This window comes from Hydra vulgaris, chromosome 06 (assembly GCF_038396675.1).
Source record: "Hydra vulgaris chromosome 06, alternate assembly HydraT2T_AEP".
Taxonomy (NCBI): Eukaryota; Metazoa; Cnidaria; class Hydrozoa; order Anthoathecata; family Hydridae; genus Hydra; species Hydra vulgaris.
This window is the reverse complement of record NC_088925.1, coordinates 58,952,788-58,980,733: the sequence shown is the minus strand read 5'-3', so window position 1 is coordinate 58,980,733 and position 27,946 is coordinate 58,952,788. Positions and strand designations below refer to the sequence as shown.

General features: G+C 28.5%; 1 protein-coding gene and 1 long non-coding RNA gene across 2 annotated transcripts in view; one reads left to right on the top strand and one right to left on the bottom strand.

Annotated features, from left to right (window-relative positions):
- Positions 1–3,148, bottom strand: part of LOC100197654 (protein kinase C iota type) — a 48,785-nt gene extending 45,637 nt beyond the window's left edge. The window contains exon 1 of the mRNA XM_065800563.1: positions 3,082–3,148. Within this exon, the coding sequence (XP_065656635.1) occupies positions 3,082–3,119 (38 nt within the window). The 5' untranslated portion in view covers positions 3,120–3,148. The remainder of the gene's footprint in view (positions 1–3,081) is intronic.
- Positions 3,149–20,863: 17,715 nt separating this feature from the next.
- LOC136082030 (uncharacterized) lies at positions 20,864–27,680 on the top strand. The gene is made up of 3 exons (XR_010639353.1): positions 20,864–21,153; positions 27,113–27,181; positions 27,536–27,680. It is a non-coding gene; the product is annotated as an uncharacterized LOC136082030 (long non-coding RNA).
- The last annotated feature ends 266 nt before the right edge of the window (positions 27,681–27,946 follow it).

Sequence of the window (27,946 nt, the reverse complement as noted above, 5' to 3'; positions counted from 1 at the left end):
ATGCTACTGCCCACCTTCTTACACCCCAGTCGATGTGGCCTATATTGAACTTATGACTTCATTTATATATAATCAATGCCACTCTGTATCTCAATTTATTATTGTCGGCGATTTTAATTTTCCTAAAATGGACTGGATTGATTACGTATCACCAAATGAAAGTGCCATAGCCTTTTATTAAATTTAGTCAACAGTTTGCACCAATTTGTACAGGAACCTACTCATGAAAACAATATTTTTGACCTTGTATTTTCCAATTATGTCTCCTTCCTTAGTCTTATCTCAGTTAAATGTCCTTTCAGCACAAGTGACTATAATACAGTCCATTTCTCTATTAATATAAATGATTTCAATCAGTCAAAAATAAATACTGAATCCTTCTATGACTTCTTAATGCTGACATTAACGATTTTCAATCTTATTTATCAAATATAAATTGGGACTTCGAGTTTTCCTTTGTCTTCACAGTTGAGGATTATTGGAACTTTTTTTCCAATGATTTTTGCAATGGTATTTACCAATTTGTTCCAATTAGAAAGATTCATCTGTACAAAAAAAAATTGCTACTTAAGGTTTATCAGGAAAATGTTAAATCGTAAAGTATTCTTATAGAAGAGATGGTCAAATACTAAAGACATTACACACAAAAAGGCATATAACAAATACGCTAGTAAATGTAAAGAAACAATACACACTTACCAAATAAGAGTCGAGCTTAAACTACTAAAAGAAAGCAATATCAGCAAATTTTTTGATTATGTTAATCAAAAACTCAATAACTTAAACAGTTATCTTCTTAAAGACAAAAACAATAATGGCAAAATAACTAGTAGTAACGAAGTTACTACTAGTTATTTTCATTTCAGAAATCGCTGATGTGTTTAACAAACACTTTGGCAGTGTCATTACGAATGACAACAATTATTCTCCATCTACTAATAGTTATGTTAATGATTCAATAGGTATTGAAACAGTAAATTTTCCACCAGAAGCAGTGTATAAATCTTTAATGGATATTAAAGCTAGTACATCGTACGGTCCTAATGGCATACCTAAATACTTCTGAAAAAGTTAGCTCATTTATTGTGTATTCTGCTTTCCTTTATATTTGATGCCAGTTTTAAGTCTAGTTCTTTACCTAATCAATGGCGCCATGCATTTGTCGCTCCAATTTTTAAAAAAGGAGCTACTGTGGATCCAAATAATTATAGACCCATCTCATTGACATGCACTTGTAGTCACGTCATGGAAAGAATGATCAATGTGCATGTTATAGAGTACCTAACTCAACATAGCCTAATAACTCATAACCAACATGGTGTTCTGAACAATCACTCCACCTGTACAAATCTTTTAGAATCTGCAAACAATTGAAACACCCCACTTGATAACCACCAAATAACGAATGTTGTATATATTGATTTCCAAAAAGCGTTCAACTCTGTCTCGCATTCCAAATTATTAGTTAAACTTGCATATAACATAAGAGGTAATCTTCTAAATTGGATTTCCGGATTTCTCACTGATAGATATCAACAAGTTAGGATCGGAAGTTAGGTTCTCTATCAAACTCAATACATATTGTCAGTAGAGTTCCACAGGGTAGTGTGTTAGGTCCCACATTGTTTCTATTATATGTTAATGATTTAACTGCTATAACTAATAATCTGGATTGTCGTATAAAACTTTATGCAGAAGTTATATAGTTCATACCGTGAACTATATAAATGGATCTAAACCAGGATTTAGTTGTCGCTCTAATTAGACTCGTAATATAGGCAGATATATGGCAACTAAAAATTGCTAGTAGTAAGTGTTTTTCACTTAGAATAGTATCTCCCTCATTATGCAAAGGTATAAAGGTTAACTATAGATTAGGTGAGTGTACTTTAGCTTGGTCCTTCAACCCAAATGATCTAGGAGTTACAATTGACTGTAACCTTAATTATAAAAAACATATTTCTAATGTCATCTATCAAACTAATTTAAGAGCATACTTAATTTTAAAATGTTTTAAAACTTGCGACCCTTGTATCCTAGTTAGAGCTTTCACTACCAATATACGACCAATTTTAGACTATAGTTCTCCAGTTTGGTCACCACACCAAGTTGGATTGATTAAATCAGTTGAAAGTGTCCTACAAAAATATACTAAGAAAATTAGGAACCTTAGAAATTTGTCCTATCATAATAGACTACAGTTGCTTGGTTTGGAATCGCTTGAAGTTCGGCGCCTTAAAATTGACTTATTAACATGTTTTAAAATTTTCTGCAAACTTATTTGTACTGAACAATTTTTGTTCTTTGAGATTGACAAAAATAGCCACACCCGGGGTTATATTTATAAAATACGCAAACAATTTTGTCACTTGGATTCAAGAAAATATAGTTTTTCTTTCCGAGTTGCTAACATGTGGATCAATATGACCTCGGATGCTGTGAATGCAAAAAAATTTTTATCATTTAAAATAAGATTAACTCTTTTGACTTTAACACAAACTTTTTGACTTTTGTTTTTTCATAATTTTGTTTCTTTATAATATTTGTAATATTTGTATATTTGTAATTTTATAATTTTGTTATTGGTTTTGTACTGGTGCATTTTTTTAATTTATTTATGGGCACACTGTTAGTGTCCATCTTTGTATGGGCCTTCGTGTCCTTTGAAACATGCATTTTATGATTCAAATAAATATCTATCTATCTAAGTATTTACAATATTGCAAATAACAATAATCTTTTATTTTTAAATAGTAATTAACTAAAAAAATTTTGTTAATTACTATTTAAAAAATAAATGTAAAATTTTTAACAACTGCTTTTGTAATTTTTGAAAGCCTTTCCTATTATTTTTCTAAAGCATTTATATGAATAAAGCTATCAGCTCCACTTAAAAACTCAAATTCTATATGAGTAAAAATAATATTTAGATAAATTTAGATCTGATAATGCTAATGTAAATAACTATCCATTTAACATCTATTGGATATTGAGCAGCATTAAATCCTAATAAATTTGAACCTCTTCTTATCTTTATTAAAAAAGTTTTTTAATATAAATAAATAAAAAAATTATATTTACCCATGAAAAGCAACTCTAAGTGGAATTTCTGTTTCCATAGTAACATGAATTTATAGCTGAAAAATAAATTTCATATATATATATATATATATATATATATATATATATATATATATATATATATATATATATATATATATATTTATATATATATATACACACACTTCTGCAGATTTATTTATTTATATTTATATCTATCAATATAATATAATTCGTCAATATATTCATCCACTGAGGGGTTTAAATATACATATGTGTGTGTATGTGTGTGTGTGTGTATAAATATAAATTTAGTCTTGTGAATTAAGGTCAACGCTGTCCAAATGTCCATTACAATATATTTTGCACACTTAAAGTTTAAAAAAATACTATTTTCATGCATGGATTTATTCTTAAGTTACATCTTTATAACCAATTTATTAGTATAGAAATATAAATTGCATTAGTATAGAAAATTAAAATAAATAAAAAAATTTTAACAGTTAAAGTTGATCTTGTTTCTAGACAGCAGCTTAGAGAATGAATTACTAAATTATCTGAATGGGAAAAAAAATCAAGCAATTTTATATTAGAGCAATTATTTAATAAAGTGAACAAGTATATAACAAGTTGTTACAGATTTAATGAATAAAACAGATAAAAATATTATTATTTTTGGTATATCAAAATTAATTGATTATGACCCTAGAAATAGAACTTAATTTGGTAATAATATTATTAAAAACCTTTTTTGTGGAATAAAAATTATTCATGATAAATAAAAAGAAATCATTGCATCAAAAACAGAAATAGATACAACACATCAATGAAAACAATACAACACATCAACAACACAATACACACATAGATACAACACATAAATGAAAATGATGCACCTTTGTTATTCAAATTACCTGACTGTTCAGATAAATTTGTCAATTAAAAGATTCAGAAAACTTAAAAAAGTCAATGAGCTTAGTTTTAAAAAGAAATTAAATGAAAATCTAAATTTAAAATGTGAATTAAACAAACCTGATTGGTAAGAATAATTTAAATTGATGTTTAAACTCTAACTATAATAATTCTAATGGGTAAGTTAAACTGGATGAGTTCTTAAACATTAATACAGAAAATAAAGTTAAAAAAAAGTTATGATACAAATCCATTTAAATATTCTGATATGGTAAATGACTATAAAACCATAATAAAAATGTAAAAAACAGAGTTTTTTTTATACGTTCGTTTGAAATGGAAATTTTGTACCAATTCACTATTAAATAATAAGTCTAAATAATTTTAAGTTCCCAAATTACATGAAGAAATCCTGAAAAAACATTTGAAAAAATTCACAAATTTTTAAATTTTAAATTCACAAATTTTTAAATTTTAAATTTTATTTATTTTAAAATAACCAACTTGAAGGTAAAACTTTTTTTTATATAAATTGTTTGTTTTTTATGTTTGTAACCGGATTTTCTTCTGAAAAAAAAAATGCTAAGCATGTAACCGGGTTGTTTCCTGGCTTAATTTTTTTCGCTACAAGGCTGGGTTAATAAAAAATTCTTTTTTTTTATTTAGGTGCCCCAAGAGAAATCCTTACGGTCTTTTCACAGAGCACCGCGGAAGAGCATTTAATAGGAAGTTCACGCCTCCTTCCCAACCGATGTCGCAAAACTTGCCCATAGGTAGGGTTTGAACCACATCTTACGTTTCAGAAGCAAGTGCGCTACCACTGCGCCACGGCTGCTTTTAAATTGGTTTTACTCAGCGTTTTTAGAGCGGTTTGGGTTGGAGTAGCAGCTGTGGCGCAGTGGTTAGAGTTCTGGCTCAGAATCCAGAGGTCCAAGATTCGACACCGGCTTTAACCCTAGAACGACATTGGTAAAAAAGGAGGCGTGAACTTTATTGTTAAATGTTCTTCCGCAGTGCTCTGTGATAAGAGCGTAAGGACTTCTAGGAACACTTTAATAACTACAAAAAAAAATAATTTAAAATATTATTTATACCGGAATAGTACATTGCCATTAATTAAGCGATTGAATAGGCCGGTTGAATAAAAAAAATGCAATTGGTTTTACTCAGTCTTTGGTCAACTTTACGTGAATAAAAATTTGAGCAAAATCGCTCAAATTTTTATTCACTTAAAGTTTAGCATTTTACTCCGAAAAAGCTCAGCTTTACATGAATACAAAGTTTAGCAATATTGCTGAATTTTTCACGTAAACTCACGTTAAGTTGACCAAATACTGAGTAAAAGCAATTTTTTTTATTGACCCGGCCTATTCAATCGGTTAATTAATGGGTACGGACTCATGTGCTGCCCCGGTATAAACAATATTTTCAATTTTTTTTTTTTTTTTTTTTTTTTTTTTTTGTAGTTATTACTGTAAAGTGCTCCTAGAAGTCCTTACGCTCCACAATGGTTTGAAGTAACCAAAAAGTGGCATTAATTCCAGATTTGCAAAAATCCGATATAAAAAGTTCTGATTGTTCAAAATTGTTGCAAGTTAGACATATTTTCATGTTCTGAAAGAATTTTTGTTTTTAGATGGTGCTTCCCCGCAGATGCTCAAAGTTGTCATTTTTAAAAGAACAATTATTTAGTTGAAAAGCAATAGTTTCGATTTTTTACTTTATTTCTTAAACCAGTGAACTTCCATATAATAAATATCAATCGAAAAAATATTAAACAAGCTTTCAGAGATTAATGTAAAATATTTTATAAAATTACATTTCATGCTGTAAAAATGCAGAGAAAGATAACATTTTAGAGTAGGAAATAATAGCATACTTCAATGTGATATTTATTAAATTCTGTATGATTCTATAAAAATCTGAATACGTATGGATAAACTTCGACCCTTCTTATTTTAATCCAATATAGGTTTTGATTCCGCCCGGACCCGCCCAAAAACAACTACTTTCAATTTAAAAATGTTTCTACTTAAATTGCTTTGTTTGTTTTTTTACGAAAAACAGTCATTTTTAACCAAATTGCATAATGTCATAAAATGATGTATTTGCGGTAACTTTAAGACCTACTACTAATATAAAGTCTAAATAGTTTCTTTAAATTAATACAAACACAAAATCTTCTGCAAGTTGAAAGAAACAAAAAATCTTTTTGTTGATTTAAAATTGGGTAAAATAATAATTAATTACAAATCATCTTAAATGAAGTTAAAGAATAAAGATTTTGTTTCTTTTGTGACTAGTGATGTTATTAAAATTTTTGGAGAGGAAGAATGTTATGAAAATTGAAGGTGCTCAAGAAAAAGAATAAGAAAAAAAATTATTAACATTACAAACCATGTACAAACAAAAAATAAAAGGTGTTAAAAACTCCAAGTATAAATTTCATAAAAAGTCAATTTCCTTGTTAGAACATGTATTTAATTTTGAATTTAAAGAACTTATCGAGAAACTCTCAAACGTATAAGAAACGCCAGAATTAAAGAAAGAGCAGCATATATTGACTTTTAAAGACAAAAAAAACGAGCTAAAAGAAGAGCAATTTCTAATCTGTCTTAAAAAGTGGAATATGATACAAAGTATATTTTCGAAACAGCAAGACACACAGCCAAACAAATAGGTAAAAAGAACTTAGAAAAAATTATCATGTGCATTCTACAAGATCAACAATTGCCATTTGATATCAATAAAAACATTGACAAAAAAATAAAAAAATTGTTTCGAGAAAAGGGACTTTTTTATTAAGTTATGGTTTTACTAAATCTCAGTACATGGTGATAAGATCGGAAGGTAAAGAAAGAGGTGCAGATATTTATTCGCCTTACAGCAATATTCTGGAATCTAAAAAAAATGTAAAAAAATGTTGATTTTTGTATTAAATTGGTGATTTGATGGAGCCAGTAATTTTTCCCAATTCAATCAAAAGTTCGATGAGTAATTTGAAAGTTTATAAGACAATTCGCTTTTTTCTGTTACATTTGTACCCTTAAGACTTTAAGCATATGACTGGGATTAAGTTTGGTCAAACCCAACTCCTAATTCTGTTGAATTTTGCAGACCACTGATCTAAAAGTACGCCAACGAAAGTAAAGAACTTGTTCTCAAAACAAAACTTTTTGTTGAACAACAACTAAATGAACTTTCTGAAATTATAATATGGCAACCAAATGGAAAAATGTTTCTATATCAAAAGCTCTTTATTTTCAACAGCCATTGACGGAAAAGTTTTTGCGGAAATCACTGAAATACCGTCTTATCAATTGTGTCCGCTTTGTAAAGCAACACCTACTGAAACGAGTCAGGTTGAAAATTACACAAACAAATTATTTAAGACTGAGAAGCATTTTCACTCTTTGGGATAAGTCCACTTGATTGCTGGATCCGGTTCATGTAAAATCTTCTCCATTTGTCTTATAAATTGGATATTAGGCAATGGCAGGCAATAGGAAAAATAAATAAAGGTTATGCAAAAGCTCGAAAAAGTCTCATACAAAAAAGGTTTTGGGAAAATTAAATTTACACGTAGAACCTCATCCAGGTGGCACTGGTTCATCAAATAAGGGCAATACTGCACGGCGAGCTTTTTCTGATTCAATATTGTTATCAAACATTTTGAATATAGATGTAAATCTTATTGTCCATTTAAGAACAATATTAATATGTTTGTCTTGTCAAATTCCATTTAATTTAATCAAATTTGAAAATTGTTTTAATTATCAAATATTCATGGTTTTCAATCCCTACTTGTGTTTATTAAGTTTAAAATTAAGTTTGAGTTCTATGACAATTAGAGTGCGTTGATATTGAAGCCGATAGCAGTTTATCCGATAGCGAATAAATACTTAGCTATTACTATGAAATTTACTCTTAATTAAAATAATTCGAAACTGTTATTATTAAATGACATCAAAGCTTCTACTTTGCATATTTTTTCTTATTTTTTATTCTTAATCCAATTTTTTTGATTTATTTTTAATTTAATAATTTTATTTTATATATGTTAAGGAATATATTCAAAAATAAAATTGGAGCGAGACTTTTAGCAGTGACTAAAAATGACTGTCAGGTTTTATGTAAAAAAACAAAAAACAAAGCAATTTAAGTAGAAACATTTTTAAATTGAAAATAGTTGTTCTTGGGCGTGTCCGGGCGGCATCAAAACCTATATTGGATTAAAAGAAGAAGGGTCGAAGTTTATCCATACGTACTCAGGTTTTTACAGAAACATACAGAATTTAATAAAAATCACATTCAAGTATGCTATTATTTCCGATTCTTAAAAGTTATCTTTCTCTGCGTTTTTACGGCATGTAATGTAATTTTATAAAATGCTTTACATCAAAATCTGAAAGCCTGTTTAATATTCTTCCAATTGATATATAATATATGGAAGTTCACAAGTGTGGTTTAAGAAATAAAATAAAAGTTCGAAATTATTGCTTTTCAACTATATAATTGTTCTTTTAAAAATGACAACTTTGAGCATCTGCGGGGAAGCGTCAAGTGGTCTAAAAAGAAAAATTCTTTCAGAACATGAAAATATACCTAATTTGCAACAGTTTTGCATAATCAGAACTTTTATATCGGATTTTCGCAAATCTGGAGTTAGTGCCACTTTTTGATTATTTCAAAACACCGTGCGCTCTTATCACTGAGCACCGCCGAAAAAAATTTAACAAGAAAGTTCACGCCTCCTTCCTTACCAATGTCGCTTATAGGGTTAGAGCTGACGTTAAATCTCAGATCTCTGGATTCTGCCAGAACTGTATCCACTGCACCACGGCTGCTAAGACTGCACAAAGCTGATTAGACTGCATTAGTGACATAGAGTGGTATAAATTAAAAATTTATACATAGTTTTTTTTGTTTTTTAAATGGTAAATTCAAAAGCTGAAATATTTAACATGAAGTTTGAGGGTCGATTCCGGATCGGGTCGGATCCGTAATGTTATGATAAGTAAGGAGGCATGAACTTCCTGATTAAATGCTCTTTCGCTGTGTTCTGTGATAAGGCAATTCGGTCTTCTTGGAAGCTTAGTAACCTTAATAACTTTGGAACCTTAATAACTACGGAAGAAAAATGTTTTATAATATCAAAATTTTTTGGAAATATCAATTATGAACTTTTGGGATAAATTGTGGCTGGATAGTTCAGTTGGTTAGAGCGTCAAGCAATATGTTAAAAACCGGATGTTGCTTTCGATTAGCCTTTATAACTATTTGAGGTTGTTCCTACTGTCGTGCTGTCTTTCAAGTTAAACTTCCAATAAGAAAAATGTCGTTAAAACAACGTTATTCCAACGTCTTTCGCATCGTTGAAAAGACGTTGGCATTATGTTATAAATAAAACAACGGAAAGACGTCATTTTGCTAACGTTATTGCAACGATGTAAAAATGACGTTGTAACAACGTTACATTTGAGCTAAATGACGTCGGAAAGGCGTTAGAGCAACCTTAAATTTTAAGAAAAAAGACGTTATAAAGACGTTAGACAAAAGATGCATTTTGGCTGAAATGACGTTGAGCCAACGTCATTACTATCGTTGCTTAGACGCTGGAATAATGGCATAAATGAAACATAGGTCAACGTTATTTTGACGACGTTGGCCAAACGTTGTAAGAAAAACATCCTCCAACGTTTTTCTAACATTTTTGATGTTATTTCTACACTGCAAAAAACAATAAAGCACAATTTTACACTGTATAACTTTGCGCAGTGAAATTTTTATATTTTATTTATTAAAGTCATATACGATTATTATATTAGTCCGGGCAAATAACTGAATACGGAAATTAAAAGACTAAAAATAAATAAATATTGCAATACTTCTATTTCAAAATTTTAAAATTATATACAATAACTAAGAATGAAACTAGTTTAATTTTTACTTTCATTGCAAATTTCAACCAATTCTCAAATAATTCGCATATTCTTTGTTTGACACTAAAAGAGGAAAATATATGAAGAAAAATAAAGTTACAAACAAATCCAATTAAAAGCATTTTTAAAAACGAAATAAAAAAGCATTCGGAATGAACAAATAAAAATACCACAAATACCAGAAACTGGACTAACTTTCTATTTGATCTTCACCTGATTTTTTCTGCTTTCGAAAGGTTATTGACTGCAAATCGTTTGGCAACATCATCTGAAATAGAAAAAACAATCCCTCAATATACTGCAAAACTAATGAAACTGTCCCTAAAATATTTTAAATTGAATAAATAAACAAAAATTATTTAAAGCACACAATTATGACATAATGGAAAAAAAATATTTCTAGTTTTACCCTTAAAAAAGATATATCTTTGAGTTTGATTTCAGTAAAGTTGTTTTTTTACAAGGCTTATTTTGGCAAAGACAATATATTTTCTTATAACATGGATTGCATGGTACAATAAAGAAACTGAAATAGTACATTTTGACAAAATGAAGAATCAAAAATCTTTTTAATAAATAACTCTCTTTAACACTAGTGATTACTTTGTTTTGTTTTTTCTTCCAATCCGAACTTCTTATATTTCACTAATCCACAGCCTTAATAATCCAGTCATCCAAACCAATTTAATAGCATCAATCCATAACCGATACATTTATGCTGTTAATTTAGTTTGTATCTTCAGCCTATCATAGTTTTCATATTGTATCATAGCCTTAATCAAGGCTATGATACAACATCCATAACATACAATTTGCATAACCTGATTCATTGGCTATAACTTTTTGAATGACCGCTTCTTGATATGTCTGCTTTTTCATTTAAAAATTGTTGATTCTGAAATTATTGTTTTTTGGTAAGAAGATGCCGCTTGTTCAAATTATTTATTTTTTTAAACTCAACCAGTGATCTAGTCTTTCTGACAAAATCAAATGGCTTTTTACAAGATAAGTCATTTGACTTTTCAAAAATATGATTAATTTGAACATATGACAAATGACATATCTTTGGCTCCTTTCTTCAAAATACCAATAATCAACGAACATATAGTCCAAAACTAGAAATGCAAAGTAAATCAAAAGACTTTTAAATACTTCATATTCTTTCTAACTCATCTTAACAAACTATTTTGATGGTTTTCTAAATTCTGTCATTATTGCACATTTGGTTCAAAAAGTTTTTAAACAGGGGGTTTGTAAATAACAAAAAATAAAAGTATTAAAATCTCTTTCATTTTGTTTTATTTAAAGCATTCACTTTCAAGTAAAAAAAAAAATATCATTTACAAAAGTATTTCAAATATTATTTTGTTTTTACTATTTTATAAAATTTTTCTTTTTGTTAATATCTTAGGAGCAATTCATACAGTCAACAACTGTGTGTTTGCTAAGATGATTTAATGCTATATTAGATCTGAATTATAAAGATGAATTATTAAGTATTTAAAAGTAAAAAATTGGCTTGATTGAAAACAATTTTCTTTTTATAAATTTAACAATTTGCTAGCGTTTAAGTATCACATGTAAATTATTTAACATGATCATGTTTCAAAAAAAAGTCTTTGCAAACAAGACCATTTTCTGAAAGCATTTGGAACTTTTTAAAGAACTCTTTAAGAAACTCCTTAAACAAGTTAGGTTTTTGTTTGCCACAAAAAAAGTAATAAGAAACAGAGGTTTAGAAAAAAACAAGCAAAGTAAAGACTAAAGCTGTATATTGCTAGATTTAAAAAAGGGCAGACCATATACATTTACTATTAAATATTTGTCATTGTTAATACCAATGATCTATTATATAAACTAGATGTCTAACATGCGGGATTTTATTTGAAAAAATGAAGTCGCTTTTTTTGCCTATAAATATAGTTCGCCATTTGTAAGAAGGGTAAAAGCTGGATGTGTGGAATAAAAGTTAAAAATGTGAGTCAAAAGTTCCCAATAAATTAAAGATAATTCAAAAACATGTTATAATAATTATAAAATACTTATAAAGGTTTATGAGCCTATGTTTATTAAAATTTTAATCATAATTCATAAAAATGCTTCAAAAGCATCTGTCGTTTAACTTTTCTATTAAAAACTTTAATGCCTTTTTAATCGAAAATAAATTCAGAAATCATAAATTATTATTTTATAAGTACTCTAACTTCCTCTAAACACTTTTACATAAATAGTTTATAGATTTAAAATATATTTATTTTATATAAGAAAGAAAAAGTTAAACAATATTTGTTTACAATTTAATTCGTCATTTGTAAAAAAGGCAAAAGTGGTTTCATTTTTTGGATTCAACACAGTTTGCAGATTTTTGACCTAACCCCAACGAAAACACTCGGAAAAATCCTTTTGAGGGATGATAGTACATACCAATAGGAGTTCATAGCAATAAATCTTAAAATCAGAGATTACCGTCCGTGGGACTTTTTTGCGTTTAAAGTTCTAAATTAGAGTGAAAGTTAGTTTTCTTTATTTTCCGAATTCAATAATTAGTTTTACAAAAAACTTTATAAAACAAAAAATGTTCTATATAAAATTCTAAACAACTCTTATCTTATTCATAATTTCCAAAATTTGATTAGTTTTCCTTGAAAAAACATTTTTCTATAAGTTCGAATATTCTTCTTCAACTTCATTGGGTTTGGCTCGTTCTCACTTGATTCTTTGACATTTTTGTTCTTCTTGTTACCTTTCCTTTAGTTCTAGAGGAAACTGAAAAAAAATCTTTGGATTATTCTTTGAAATCATTTTTGATTTGGGTTTTCCCCCAAATTTACGTTTTTTTTTAAAATGCAACTTAGCAATCTGTAGCTATAACTTACCATTGACTTGCTGAGACTAGATTTTTTTGCTATTGTATTCAATAACATAAGAGAGGAGATGCTTGGAATAATCAGGATTTTCTGGATTTCTTTTGTATCTGTCCCAGAAGGGCTTGAAATTTGAGTGAAGAGCCTCAGTTGCTTGTTCGCTGAAAAGCCCTAGTCCCATATTTTTGCTCTTGATGAACTGAGGAACATGATGAAAGACAGCATGTACTTTAGGAGTAATAGAGACTGCGAGATTAATGTAGCTCTGTTTAAAGCTTTCAATTTTTGCTTCAAAATCAGGATCCAAAGTGGTTCCAAAACAAGATGTAACAACATCTTTGAACAGAGACAAAGTTTGAATAAATCCATCGGCCTGTTTAAAGTGCTTTTGCTCTGCAATTTGCTTCAGGCAATCTAATCCTCTCAGCAGCTTAAGGCAATCATTTCCATTAAAATGGCCCCCATGGAATGGTTGAATAGAAAGGTGCAGTGTGGTTGGCCATTGCTTTGCATCTGGCCAAAGATCGCAGAGGTTTTTGAAGAGATGGTTGACCAAACCAAGAAGCGAATGTCACCGCCTGATTTCATGAACTCTGCGAATTGCTTCCGAATTTGACCGAAGGTTATTGGATGGCCACATCTGATGAGGTTTGTGTTCTCTGCCTCACACCAGCAGCAAGGGTGTTTGCTACTATGTGATTGAATTCCACAGAGAATGTTAGCAAGCTTCAAATCACAGGAAATAACCAAAGAGTCTAGCAAAGACTTCTCATGGATTTTGATGAGACCAAAAATCTGTTTGACATTCTGTTAAGTTTCAGGTGTGTCTTGAGAGAGAGCAACAAGCATTTGCTGCTTGACACTTGTTGCTTTGGCTAAAAGTGGAGAAGTTAGTTTCATGTTTTTTTGAACAGGACTTTGTGGCTCCAACTCATTCTTTTCCAGTTCAATGTGAGTGAAACTGACCTTCAAAAATGATCCACCTCCATCTATTCCCAGCTTCAAGATGACTGAATCTCTTAAGTTTCTTGAAACTTGTACGTTGACACTGAGGTCAATGAGACTATGGCAGTGCACAACCTTCCTGGTCTGGTTGTCTTCTGACAGGTTCATGCTGCTAATTGTAAAGTGGTCTGCTACTTTTTGTCCTGCCTGAGCAAATTTCACTTGAAAGTTGGGTTCTACCAACCGTAAGGGACTGATTTGATTCAAAGTGGAGCTAAGCTTTCGCATACCATTATTGGAGAGTCCAGTGTTTTGCTGAATGTGAACCATATCCTGAGTAGAAAGCGGGGTTTTGAACAGCTGTTGTGCTACTGATGCCCCTCTTCGCAGTGGAATGGCTTTGCCTCCAGCTTGTTGAGTTAAACGAATTGTTCCATTAGGAGATGAATCTTTTGAAGCAATAATGCTGAAGCTACTAGCTCTGCGCCCTTTCCATCAGCTTCAGCAATTTTTTTCAAATTTTCATGGCGAGTCCCCGGTGTGCAGTTGTGAGGGAGTCCACGACCAATTAATGAAAGACATTTGGTGCATCTCTTTTCAAGGCTCTGGTTTTCAGGCTTGATTGATTTTTCAGAGGAGTCCTCAAGTTTGTTCAGAGGATGTTGCTCCTTCCCTCTCAGTTTACCTATTTGGCAGATCAAACAATCACAAATAAGTGATGAGCGAGTTAAAGGCTTTTTTGAGATGTTCTGAAAGTTGAAAAGTGTTGGAACTTTTTTCATGGAGCCATCCAATTTTCCAAGTTGAAATCTGCAGTTGACACAAATTCCTAATGGAACCCTGTCATCATTAAAGTCTAAATCAGGTTCAATGAATTGAAGAATCTTTTCCTTTGCTGCAACTGTCAGTTCTTTATCATTTTTTTTATGCACACAACACATACAGATTTTCTGCATTCATCATGTGTTTTTGATGCATTTTGGTCGTAATGAGTCAAAAGTTAAAGCTTAGTCAAGCTTTTCAAGTGCCATTTCCCAAAACAAAGCGTTGTTTTTCCGTGCGACTAGATGAGATTGTCAAAAAATCGTTTTTCAGTGTGACACGATGGTTGCAAAAAATATTTTTTCAGCGTGACATTATGGTAGACAAAATGCCGATTTTTTGTCTCGAATTTTGAAGGTTAAAAACGCGTTTTTGTGAAAATATGAATTATATAAGAGTTGTTTAGAATTTTATGTAGAACATTTTTTGTTTTATAAAGCTTTTTGTAAAACTAATTATTGAATTCGGAAAATAAAGAAAACTAACTTTCACTCTAATTTAGAACTTTAAACGCAAAAAAGTCCCACGGACGGTAATCCCTGATTTTAAGATTTATTGCTATGAACTTCTATTGGTATGTATTATCATCCCTCAAAAGGATTTTTCCGGGTGTTTTCGTTGGGGTTAGGTCAAAAATCTACAAACTGTGTGAAGTTAGGCATCTAGTTTATATAATTTTTCATTGGTTAATACACGTCATTATCATGGAGCATATTGTTAATACCAATGCTAGATGTTAAAACCAAGATATATGTAGTCACAATAATTTCTGTATTCACGTGATTAGGTGTTTTAGTAACATTTATTTCCTATGCCCCTGTTGTTGCATTAAGACAACAAAATCATTTAATGAAAAATGTGCAACTAAATGTTTAACTGGCCATTGAACAAGGTCAAGCATTGAAAATTAGGACAATTATCATAGTGAAAAGGGTTTACTAAAATCAGCACTTTTTAAAGAGAGTTTATTAAAGATAACATAGAATCACTTTAAAAAATATAAAAACTATTAGAATCGGATAAAAAATAGTATTACAGAATAAACTTCAACAATTATCATTTTCTAATAAACTTGGTCTAATAAATTAGCCTTTTACCATATAGTTGATTTTGATGTCATCATATATTTATATTTGTTTATCTGTAAGCACAAATATATATATATATATATATATATATATATATATATATATATATATATATATATATATATATATATATATATATATATATATATATATATATATATATATGTATATTTATATATATATATATATATATTCTGTAATATTTTCTTTTGGCAGATTCTAATAGTTTTGATGTTTTTTAAAGTGATTCTATGTTATCTTTAATAATCTCTTTAAAAAGTAATCTCTCTTTAAAAAGTACTGATTTTAGTAAACCCTTTTCACTCTGATAATTGTCCTAATGTTTAATGCTTGACCTTGTTCAATGGCCAGTTAAACATTTAGTTGCACATTTTTCATGAAATGATTTTGTTGTCTTAATGCGACAACAGGGGCATATATATATATATATATATATATATATATATATATATATATATATATATATATATATATATATATATATATATAAATATATATATATATATATATGTATATATATATATATATATATATATATATATATATATATATATATATATATATATATATATATTAGGATGGTTCTAAAAACAACTTTTTTTTGAAAATGACAGCTGGTACCCCCCAGAATATGTTGTATATAATAAAAACACGCTGGATTTAAAATTCTTTTGAATAAAATATATTTTAAGGGGTTGCTACCAACCCTCGAACATTATATAGGTCCTTAATATTATTAAAAAAAAAGTTTTTCAAAATTATGTCATGTTGGGTCTCAAATGAAGGGAAATTATATAAAAATTTTAAAAATATTAATCATTTTATAATTAAATTTTTATTTTAGATTTTAGTAAACAAAAAGTTACGTTTTTTACGAACTTAACAAGATTTTTTGATTATAATTTTTTTTATCTATGTTTTTTTATAAAATGATATTATTTTTGAAATTTATATATGATTTTGCTTTGTTTGAGACCCAACATGACATGCTTAAAAAAAAAATTTTTTAATAATATTAAGGACCTATTTAATGTTCGATGGTCAGTAGCAACCCCTTAAAAAATTTTTTATTCAAAAATTTCTTAAATCTAGCATTTTTTTAATTATATACAACATATTCAGGGGGTGCCAGCAGTCATTTTCAGAAAAAGTTGTTTTTAGAGCCACCTGAATATATATATATATATATATATATATATATATATATATATATATATATATATATATATATATATATATATATATATATATATATATATATATATATATATATATAGTTTATATATGGTTAGGTTTGAAATTTTAGACTTCCAAGTACAACGGTTCAGATACTATAGCCTTAGAAACATGGTCCCCCTCAATTTACAAATGGTCAAAACAGACTACTTTGGAGCTGTCTAACTTTCTTCTCATTTTCAACAAGTGTCTCATTTTTTCTAGTACTATTTTCTGGATGTTTCTCTCTTTAAAAAATTGGTTTTTATTAACTTGTGTTAAATTAAAAAAAAATTCTGACCACCTCAACTTTGGAAAAAATCCTAAAGTTGCTAAAATATGCCAAAATGAAACTAACTGTAGCATTATTCTATTCATCAATAAGTCTTTACAGATAAGTTTTCTGATTAGCTACAACTGTCTGCAATAAGTAGGCAAAATATAGGGTGAGGAGAGGGGGTTTGGGGTGGCACCAATCGAAGGACGTGGCAACATTTTTGAAGATCTAATGACCTTAACTGTAAATAAAGATCTAATGACCTTAACTGTATATTCATTAGAAAATGAATCATGTATGTTTCATGTTAGAAAATGAATGCTTGTATCTTTGTAAGTTTGTTGCCATGGTTAGGGTTAGTTTACGTTAGAATGCTGATGTTGCTTTGATGTTAAAAGTAAAAACGTAAAAAAATCAACGTTGCTTCAAAGTTGTTCTAACGTTAATCAGACTAACGTTGGTTTTACGTTAAACAACCAAAGTTTTTCCAAGGTCGTTTTAATATTAACAAGACTTTAGATAATAACGCTTTCCGACGTTGTTTCAACGTTTTATAGACAAACGTTAGAATAACACTGTTACGCCGACGTTGGAACATCGTTGGAATTTAGTTAACTTGCTTTGCGACCAAAATCCAACCAAATTACAACAACGGCTCGACACCTTTTTCTTTCTGAGTATAAAACGGCGTCATAAATGGGTATTCCAATAGTCCGATTTAAAATTGGCTCCACACAATTTTATTAAATTTCTTTCGGACGGTAAGTTGAAAGTTTAAAATCGAAAAGACCTTTGAGCGAATTTTTTTTAATTACTTATTTTAATCACGCATCATGGTTTTTATTTCTGCTATTAAAACATCGCTAGACTTTTTATTTTAAAATTTTAAATCTTTGCTTTATGCAATTTCTTTAATGTAAAGATGTCAATTAAGACTAACTATTTCCTCTTGAATATGAAGATATTAAACTTTTTTAAACTGCTCTTTATCAAACATAAACATTTATAAAAGTTGCATTAATTAATGTACGAATCAATGTGTTTGCAACAATTATTCATCTACTACACATGCCATCGTGTACACCCTGTATACACACCATTATAAACACCCTTGTGCATGATAATCTTTTACATTTTATTTAGTTTTTTATTAATAACTTAAGTTAATATTTTACTATTAATTTGTTATTGTTAATGTCCTCTTCAAATTTATTCAAAAACTTATTAAGTCGATTTAGACGTTTTAAGTTGAATATCATGGTAATACAAAAATATTTGAAAAAATTTGTTAGACTTTGTCAGTTTGACGAGGAAACAAAATAAAAATTGCATCTTTTTAGAAAATTTTGCTAATTTTTAAGAAAACACAATTGTGCAGGGTGTTTATAACAGTGTATATACAGGGTGTGCACATCTAGTCTCCATCACATGTTTTTTTTATCAACTCTTGTTTGTAACGTGTTTAGTTCGGTCGCCTGTTTCCCAGCTTAACGTGTTTAGGATGTAGCGTTGGGTAAGTAAAGATCACGTAATTTTACGTAAATTCACGTAAATTTCGTTTCTAGTCCGTATTGTATTTTATTAGCAACATGTGTTCGAAACGAGATCCATTAGCTCAAATAACCATATATGCAAAGAAGCATTTGTTTTAATTTTTAAGATATTAATTATTCCAAATGCATAAATCAATGTGTTTGCAACAAAGTTATTGCAAACACATTGGTTTATACATTTGTAAATGCATAAATCATTTGATAAATGTTTAATAAAGAACAATTCAAAAAATTTTAATATCTTAATATTCAAGAAAAAAAATAGTTAACTTATATCTATACATTAAAAAAATTGGTTACACAAATCAAAGATTTGAAAGTTTAAACGGGCTCTTTGATGTGCTTTTTGACATCTTTGATGTGCTTTTTTGACTTTCCAAACATCCTATAGTGACTCATATATCACAACATTATTATTAATATGTTTTTAAACATATGATTTTGGTAATTTTGAATAAAATAACTTACTGACATACCCAACATACTATTGATTAACCTGAGATCTGATGCCGCATAAAACTTCAAATCATTAAATTTTGTCATCTGAAATAATATTCTTATGTTGTAGTTGGTCTCTTGAACTCGATTTCAAGACATTCCATTTATATTCTACTGACGACTAGGGATCAAAATGTGTTATCACAATATTCAAAAAACCTTTACTATCATTGAGTCTCATCTGAGTCCGATGCAACTGATTGGGTTTAGGTCTCTATGATTGCATACTTCTTCTACTAGTTTTAATGGTTCAGAAGCATACACTACATCATTTGCAATTAGTTCAAAAGCTTTTTTTTTTACATCCTAAAAATTTAAATAGTCTAAAACTTATTTTAGTTTGTTTTTTCGAAGGATATATTATCAGTTAATGGTTTTTCGGATTCATAATCCAACGTTTAAAACACGTAACATCTATATTTGTTAAAAATAAATAGTCTGATTGTGAATTATATCTCTTAAGAAAGAAAGATTTGCCTTTTATGATCTTTAATGCATTACGCTCAATACACTCTAATCTAACTCTCTGCGAAATCTTTGAATCTTCGGACTGTATGAGATATTGGAGGTTTCGAACTTTATTTCTCACTTCATGCCGTCTTAAACACTTCCCTAATCTCTGATGACATCGAAAACAAAATGATTTATCAGAGTCTACATAATTTTTTGTTCAGTTAAAACTTAATTGATAAATTTTGATAGGCTAAGTTTCATATGGCTTCTTGTATCATGTTCAAGCCTGCAAAGTGGACACTCATTTAACAATCTATCTACAACCTTTATTTTTCCCAGTTTCTATAAAACAAAATTTCTTTTCTTCCGGATTTTTTTCACGTGTTTACTAATGCTCAAATCTTTCTATAAAATGTTTAAAATTACAAACAAAAATTATTGATTTAATTCAAATTTAATAGTAACTAATTGATTTTATATTAAACATGAAGATGTATCCATCTTTTATATTAAACAAAAAGATGCATCCATCTTGAAGCTATATGTTGGATTAAAACTACAATAATCGAGTTATGCTTTTTTAAATAAAATTTTTTTACACAAGAGCTACAAATACCAGATGAACAAGAGCTCATTTCCATATTAAAATCATGGTCTAATTGATCTTATATTGAACATAAAGATGTATCCATCATTGTGTCAAATGTATCTTTATGTTATATATTACATTAAAACTACACTAATTGAATTACACCACTTGTTTATACTTTAAGTGTAATCTAGCCCTTGCAAAATCAATTTTAACTATACTCTTTTGTTTTCTATTAATTTTCTTATATTTGAATAAAATCAATGGTTTATCCTAAAATTGAGTAAAAAAAATGATGATAATTTAATAATGAATTCAAACAACAAGATTTTTGGAGTGTAAATTTTCTAATAGATTTCAGCTTGAAAAAAATACGTTGGAAAAACTTTAGAACAATTTTGCGAATTGCGTGGGTGCAACATTGGTTGCCAACATTGTTTTATGTCATTTTGGTTAGAAATGCAACCTCTCCAGCAACAACATAAAACAGTAATAAATAAATCCATCCTTCAATCGACAGACGTTATTTATGTTTGTTTTTCTTTTAGTTTGATATTACCCAGTGAAAAATAAAACCGCGTCCCACATGGGTTCCGCGTGGGTTCCGTGTGGGATTGATGGGATTTACGTGGGACGGATTTTCCCATGTGGTATCCGTATGGAATTTTGTCACCTTAAACCCATGTGGGTAATCCCACATGGGTTACATGTGGGAACCATATGGTATTTACACACATGGGAAATCCCACCTGGGTTTCCTGTGGGATTTGCATGGGAATTAATTTGAAAGCTGGAAACTAAAAAAAAACTTTTAAAAAAAAACTAAAAAAATTTTTTTAAATCGACATTGCATTGCGTTAGTTTTTACTGTGTGAAAGTATTTTATAATAATATAGAGAATGGCAAGCAGGAATGTAAGTACCACGAATAATGTTTATCTTTCTTTATAGAAATAAGATTAAGATTTGTGCAAATAGACGTATTATCAGGATAATATAATAGTTATTTGAATATAGATCTTGAGTAAATTATTTGCAAACAATTAACTGATGCAAGTTGAAATGTTGTCAAAAACCAATCTTGCATGCATGAGACACTGCAGTGTCCCACAAAGAAATGCAGGTTTGAAAGTCAAAGAATTCCCAGTTTTCTTTATTAAAAAAAGAAAAAAAAAGGATGAAAAAAAATGGAGATGGGTTTCTGTAACTTTTTTTATGCTCCAAAACTTTTTACTTTAGATATAATAAGGTCCTTAAGACTTGAGGGACTTACGAACTACATTGAGGAATAAAAACAGGATATTTGCAGAAACTGTTCAATTTTTAATCTGGAGAACCACAGTGTTATTGGGAATAAAGCCTCTGGGTCCAGTTTTCAAAGTAATATGATCTAAAGTAATGTTTAAATAAAATAATATGCTTTAAAATGCATATTGTTATACATATAACTCCTGATAGTTAACTATATGTATAACTAGTTATTTTTTAAGGTTATGCTTGAACAAATTAGTACCAATTAATTCAAATTCAAGATTTAGTTAAAGTTCAAGTTAAAGTTCTTATTTATTCATTGTTTTTGTTAATTTTATATTTATTTGTTCAAATTTATCAGTTAGTACTATTTTTTACTACAGTAAGAATGTATATCATTGTTGAACGTGATTTTATCAGTAACTTAATTTTATTTTCAACATATTTTGACAACACCCTTTATATTATAAATGATGACAGCTTTACTTTTCTATTGATGTTAAATTTATTAAGTTTCAACATTAAAACAATAAAATTGATACAAAATTTCACTTTAAAACAAAATTTCACTTTAAATACCATTAACATTGTGATGATAATAGCATTAGGAAACTAGTATTTATGTATTATTATTATACTATAAATAAATAGTTTTTTAATTCATTTTATAAAATAGAGACTGATAACTGATAATTAATGGAAATAAATAGAAATTATAAAAATCATGTAAACTTCATTTATTATTTCTAAATACTATATTAATGTTAGTCTACAAAGTTAAAATCAATTTAGAGCATTGTTATTAGTTCTTTTGCGATTCGCACTTCCACTTCTGTCTCTCAAGTTTATAAAATAGGTGGTCAAAGCTTGCTCAATAAGTAGGTTCTCAGCATAACAATGCTTTTTTTTTACACTTTCTAAAGAGAAATATGGCAAATTGATTACTTATTTTACCTAAATCATAGGGTCATCTATGCATAATGATGTCAGATGATGACCCGTTTTATTGAACACCTTCACCCTTTATCAAACTCAGTCATTTTTTTGCCATCTCCCATTGAAAATGATGTCAGTTTTTGTTATCATATAATGATGGTATATCTGAATTGTTAATATAACATAAAAAATGCATATACCATCAATTTTTTTCTGGTTCAATTATACATTTATTCTCAACAGTACTAAAAGCAAAAAAAACAAACATAAATTGTTCTTTCAGATAAGCAAGCTAATTTCTGAACTTAAATTGTTTTTCCTATGATCCTCTACAGTTTTAAGCAACAAAAGCAAGAAGTTTTTAGACCACATTGTTGGTGTAAATACCTCTAAAACCTGCTCATAGCTAGCATAATTTGTTTTACTTTTTTTAAAAATAAAATATTTTACTTTTTTTTTAATTCAATTTTTAATTCAAAATTCAATTCTTAACATCCCCTCCCCATTGTCAATTATTGTTAAACTCACACTGCCCCTCTATCTACTGGCATCATTTAAGGATGATCCCATAGCCTAAATACTATATATATATATATATATATATATATATATATATATATATATATATATATATATATATATATATATATATATATATATATATATATATATATACATATACATTATTTTTACTTTATTTACAACACCATTTGATATACAATAAACCCTTACAAAGCTTACAATAATTCAGTTAAAATTCAATCTGAGTTATTGAAATGTAATAAATTTAACATCAATAGAAAAGCTGTCATCATTTAAAATGTAAAGGGTGTTGTCAAAATATGTTAAAAGTAAAATTAAGTTACTAATAAAATCACGTTCAACAATGATAAATATTCTTACTGTAGTAAGAATTAGCACTAGTTAACAAATTTGAACAAATAAATATAAAATAGTGAAAAAACAATGAACAAATAAGAATTTGAACTTGAACTAAATCTTAAATTTGAATTAATTGGTACTAATTTGTTCAAGTATAACCTTAAAAAATAAGTTATATATAATAAATTTTATGTATAACTAGTTATACATATAGTTAACTATCAGGAGTTATATGTTTAACTGCATGCATTTTAAAGCACTTTATTTAATTTATATATTACTTTAGATCATGATACTTTGAATACTGGACCCAGAGACTTTATTCCCAATTACACTGTGATACTCCAGATTAAAAATTGAAAAGTTTCTGTAAATATCCTGTTTTTGTTCCTCAATGTACTTTGTAAGTCCCTTAAGTTTTATGAACCTTGTTATATATAAAGTTAAAAGTTTTGGAGCCTAAAAAAAGTTACAGAAATCTCCCCCCTATTTTAATTTTTTTTTTAAATAAAGAAAATTTGACTTTCAAACCAGCATTTCTTTGCTGGTTTGAAAGTCAACCAGCATTTCTTTGCTGGTTTCATGCATGCATGGGACACTGCAGTGTCCCATGCATGCATGCTTGGTTTTTAACAACATAATTGCAACATTGCAGATAATATACTCAAGAACTATATTCAAATATCATATGAACATGTTAAAGAATGATGTTAAAGAATGTTCATATGATATTTGAACATCACAAATTTAATAATATTGATGTGATATGTTATATAAATAATACCATAATAGATTATGATATGAAAATAAGATAGAATATGATGGCAATGATCAAAGAATAAATTTACTTATAGAAATTTAGATTTAGATTTGTTTATTAGTTTCAGAATATTATATTATGTGTGACCACGGCCTTCTATAATAACAGGCCTTGACATCGCGCAACAAAGTTGTTAAACTGAAGGCCAATTCCTAATACTGTGTTCATCTTTTAACATTAGACAAAAGTTTGTGTTTGCGCTTTTTTAATAAATCTTTAAAATTTGATTGGTTTATAAATTAGATAGGGCAACTTCAAGACGATAACGTTGTAAGGTTCAAGGCGTTACATTGTAAGGTAACAATATTGTCAAACTAACAATAAGTTTTTTTAATAATTAAAATGCCTTTAAAATGCTTTGTACCTCTTTGCAAGTCAAACTATCTCAACTACAACAAAAATGTTAATTTATACAACTACAACTACAATATCAATTACAATTACAACAAAAATATCAATACTCAACTACAACAAAAATATCAATTTATAAATTCCCGAAGAATCTAGAGGAGAGAAAAAGATGTAGTGAAGCTATCCTAAGAACTGGTTTTATTGTTACAGACTATACAGCAGTATGTCAACTGCATTGGCCAAATGAAGCACCTTTTGAAAGCAAATATGGGAAGCAACGACCTTTAAACCCACCATCTGTTTTTAAAAATATTCCGCCTAGTTCTTTAGCCACACCAGCAAGTAAAGTTAGAAAAACTGTAACTTTAAGCGGTTTCGGAAGCATTTTACCAGATGAGTTAAATGATTTTCTAAAAGAGGATGAACTTATATTTGACGATATTCAATCTTTGTTAAGTGATAATAAAGATGTTATTGTTTTCCAGCTTAATAAAAAAAGTTTACACATACAATCAAAAATGTACAAACTTGGTGTTCCATTATTTATTTTAGTAATTTTTAATTAATATTCATTCGTAGCTAACCATAATCGCACAACTTGTAATATTTCATCTTTAGCTGTAAACAAATTAAAGTTAATAAAAACGGAATCAGCTTTATTTGAAGCAGTTAGTTTTTTAAAAAATAAAGAAAGTTCGCTTCAGTCAAATATTCTATTCGAACACCTTAATGGTATGAGAAAAGTTAATGTTGGTAACGTTTTATATTCTTCAGATATTATATGTAGAGCATATGAGTATTTTGCTATGCGACAAAGTTTATATGATTGTTTGTGTATTGACTACAAGTTGCCAAGTATAAGAACTTTAACACGATTGACTTCAAAAATAAGCTCAATGGAGGACCTAAGTTTCATAAATAGTATTTTTATGAATTTAAATCCATTGAAAAGAACTTCCATACTACTAATTGATGAGGTCTATGTCAAAGCTTCATTACTTTACCAAAGAGGTGCTTTGTTTGGTCAAGCAGTAAACTACCCTGAAAAGTTAGCTAAAACAATTTCATCATTTATGATTAAATGTCTTTTTGGAGGTCCAGAATTTATATGTAGAGCTCAACCTGTTGCAAATCTTTCCTCTGAATTTCAGTTTGCTCAATGTCAACAAATTGTTGATACGATAAATAATATTGAAAATGGTAAGACACTAGTAATAATTACTGATGGTAACGGTGTAAATCAAAGATTTTCTGGAATGTTTAAAACAATTGATAGTAAACCAACATCAGGTTAACAACATCAGGTTAACAACATCAGGTATATATTTATTGTATGATTATGTGCATCTCATAAAATCTATACGAAACAATTGGTTGACAGAAAAGACTGACGAACTTCAACTTTTGAAGAGATTGAAAATAAAGCATTTGAAGGTACTGCTGTATTTATTTAAAAAATAATTTTTTTTCGAATGTTGTTAATGTCAAAGCACCTGGTGCTGGCATTCGGTTTAAAAATGAATTATGCGGAGAAATCCACTCAGCTGGTGATCAACAGTTACAACTGCTACGAGATATTGCTGAACTATCAAATTTTATGAAACTCTACAGGTAAGCGTCCAAAACAGCTTAGGCTAGATACTAGCAATGTAATAGCGCATTCGTGTTATGGCTTTACTGATCTCATAGAAACTTTGTTGAGTAATGGAGCTAAGTATGTCTTATTAGGTTGGTTTTCAACAGATCCACTTGAAAAAGCTTTTTCTAAGCTTCGACAGGGATTTGGAGGTACTTACTTTATAAACGCTAAATCTGTAATTGAAAAAATTAATATTCAACATACTAAATTGATATTACAACTTGACATTCCTGTTGATGGTATCGATAGTCATACTTGTGACATATGTTCTAGAGATATTTCTACTGATGAAAAAGAACTTCTGTTTAATATACATGATCTTCAAAGCTCAGTTAATAAATCTACATTAGTGGCTATAGTTTACATAGCTGGCTATGTGCAAAAAAGCGAAATAAAAATTTATGATGATTCTACCAATTATTATTATAAATATGGAAGTTATCTGTATAGCCTAAACAGAGGCGGACTTGAAATTCCTTCTGATACTCTTTTCTAATGGTCAATATTTTGCTTTTTTTTTCAAGGTGCTACTGACCCTTTATGCAGAACATTTTGTGTTACTCAGTTTCAGTTCATTGCTGCTAAATATAAATTTAAAATCACAAAAAAACAATGCAGAGTATATTCTAATAATCTGCTAAAGACTTACTCACTAATTACCACTCCCAAAATACTAAAGCTATCATAATTTATGTGAAAATTAGTTTTGTAATTTGTTATGCTATTTACTTGTCAGTTTTTTATTTTCTCATTAGCCTATATGTCTCTCAATATGTTTGGATTTGTAAATATTTACCCTGTTGAGATATTTTGATAAAACATTTTTTTTTGCTTGAATCAACGGCATTTTTTAGCGATGTCAAGGCCTGTTATTATAGAAGGCCGTGTGTGTGACGAAAAAGTAAAGATACTTTTGCATTGAAAAAGTAGGTTTTTACATTTTTGTTTTTGTTTTTTTATTTAACTACTTATCCTAATTGATCACTTTTTTTCAGGATTCTCCTCATGGGTTCAAGCTCATTACGCATAATATGTGTTCAATTACCCATAACACGTTAGTCATTGTAAGTAATAAATTAGGAAATAATTATTTGTGAAATATTGTAGTCATTAATGACTTCAACCTGGCTAATAATTAAAATTGCTCGACTAATAAGGTTCCTTATTAAAATTGCTTTCTCTCTCTCTCTCTCTCTCTCTCTCTCTCTCTCTCTCTCTCTCTCTATATATATATATATATATATATATATATATATATATATATATATATATATATATATATATATATATATATATATATATATATATATATATATATATTTATATATTTATATATATATATATTTATATATATATATATATATTTATATATATATATATATATATTTATATATATTTGTATTTATATTTTTTTTTAGAAAATGTTTGAAGAAAGTTAGAAGATACTAAAAACCTTGGTATTATGCAAGCCGAAGCGATTCAATTAATTCAATCGACAAAAAACGGCGTGTAAATCGCAAAAGAAAAAATAATATTTTTAATATTCATTTTGGATGTATTGAATAATAGCATTTATTTTAAAATAAATTCATTTTGCAACACGTTTTTTAATTTTATAAAATTTCGTCATAATAGTTTAAGGTAAATCCAACATAGGTTATAGGTGGAAAACATCACATGTAGAAGATCAAAAATGCTACACATTTTGAATACTAAATGGGATAAAGTAGCAAATACCAGATTAAGTTGGGCCTCTCTGAAAGCTTCGATGATTATTTTTAAATTACTATTTAAGTAATTTTTAAATTAAAAGAATTTTAAAAATTATC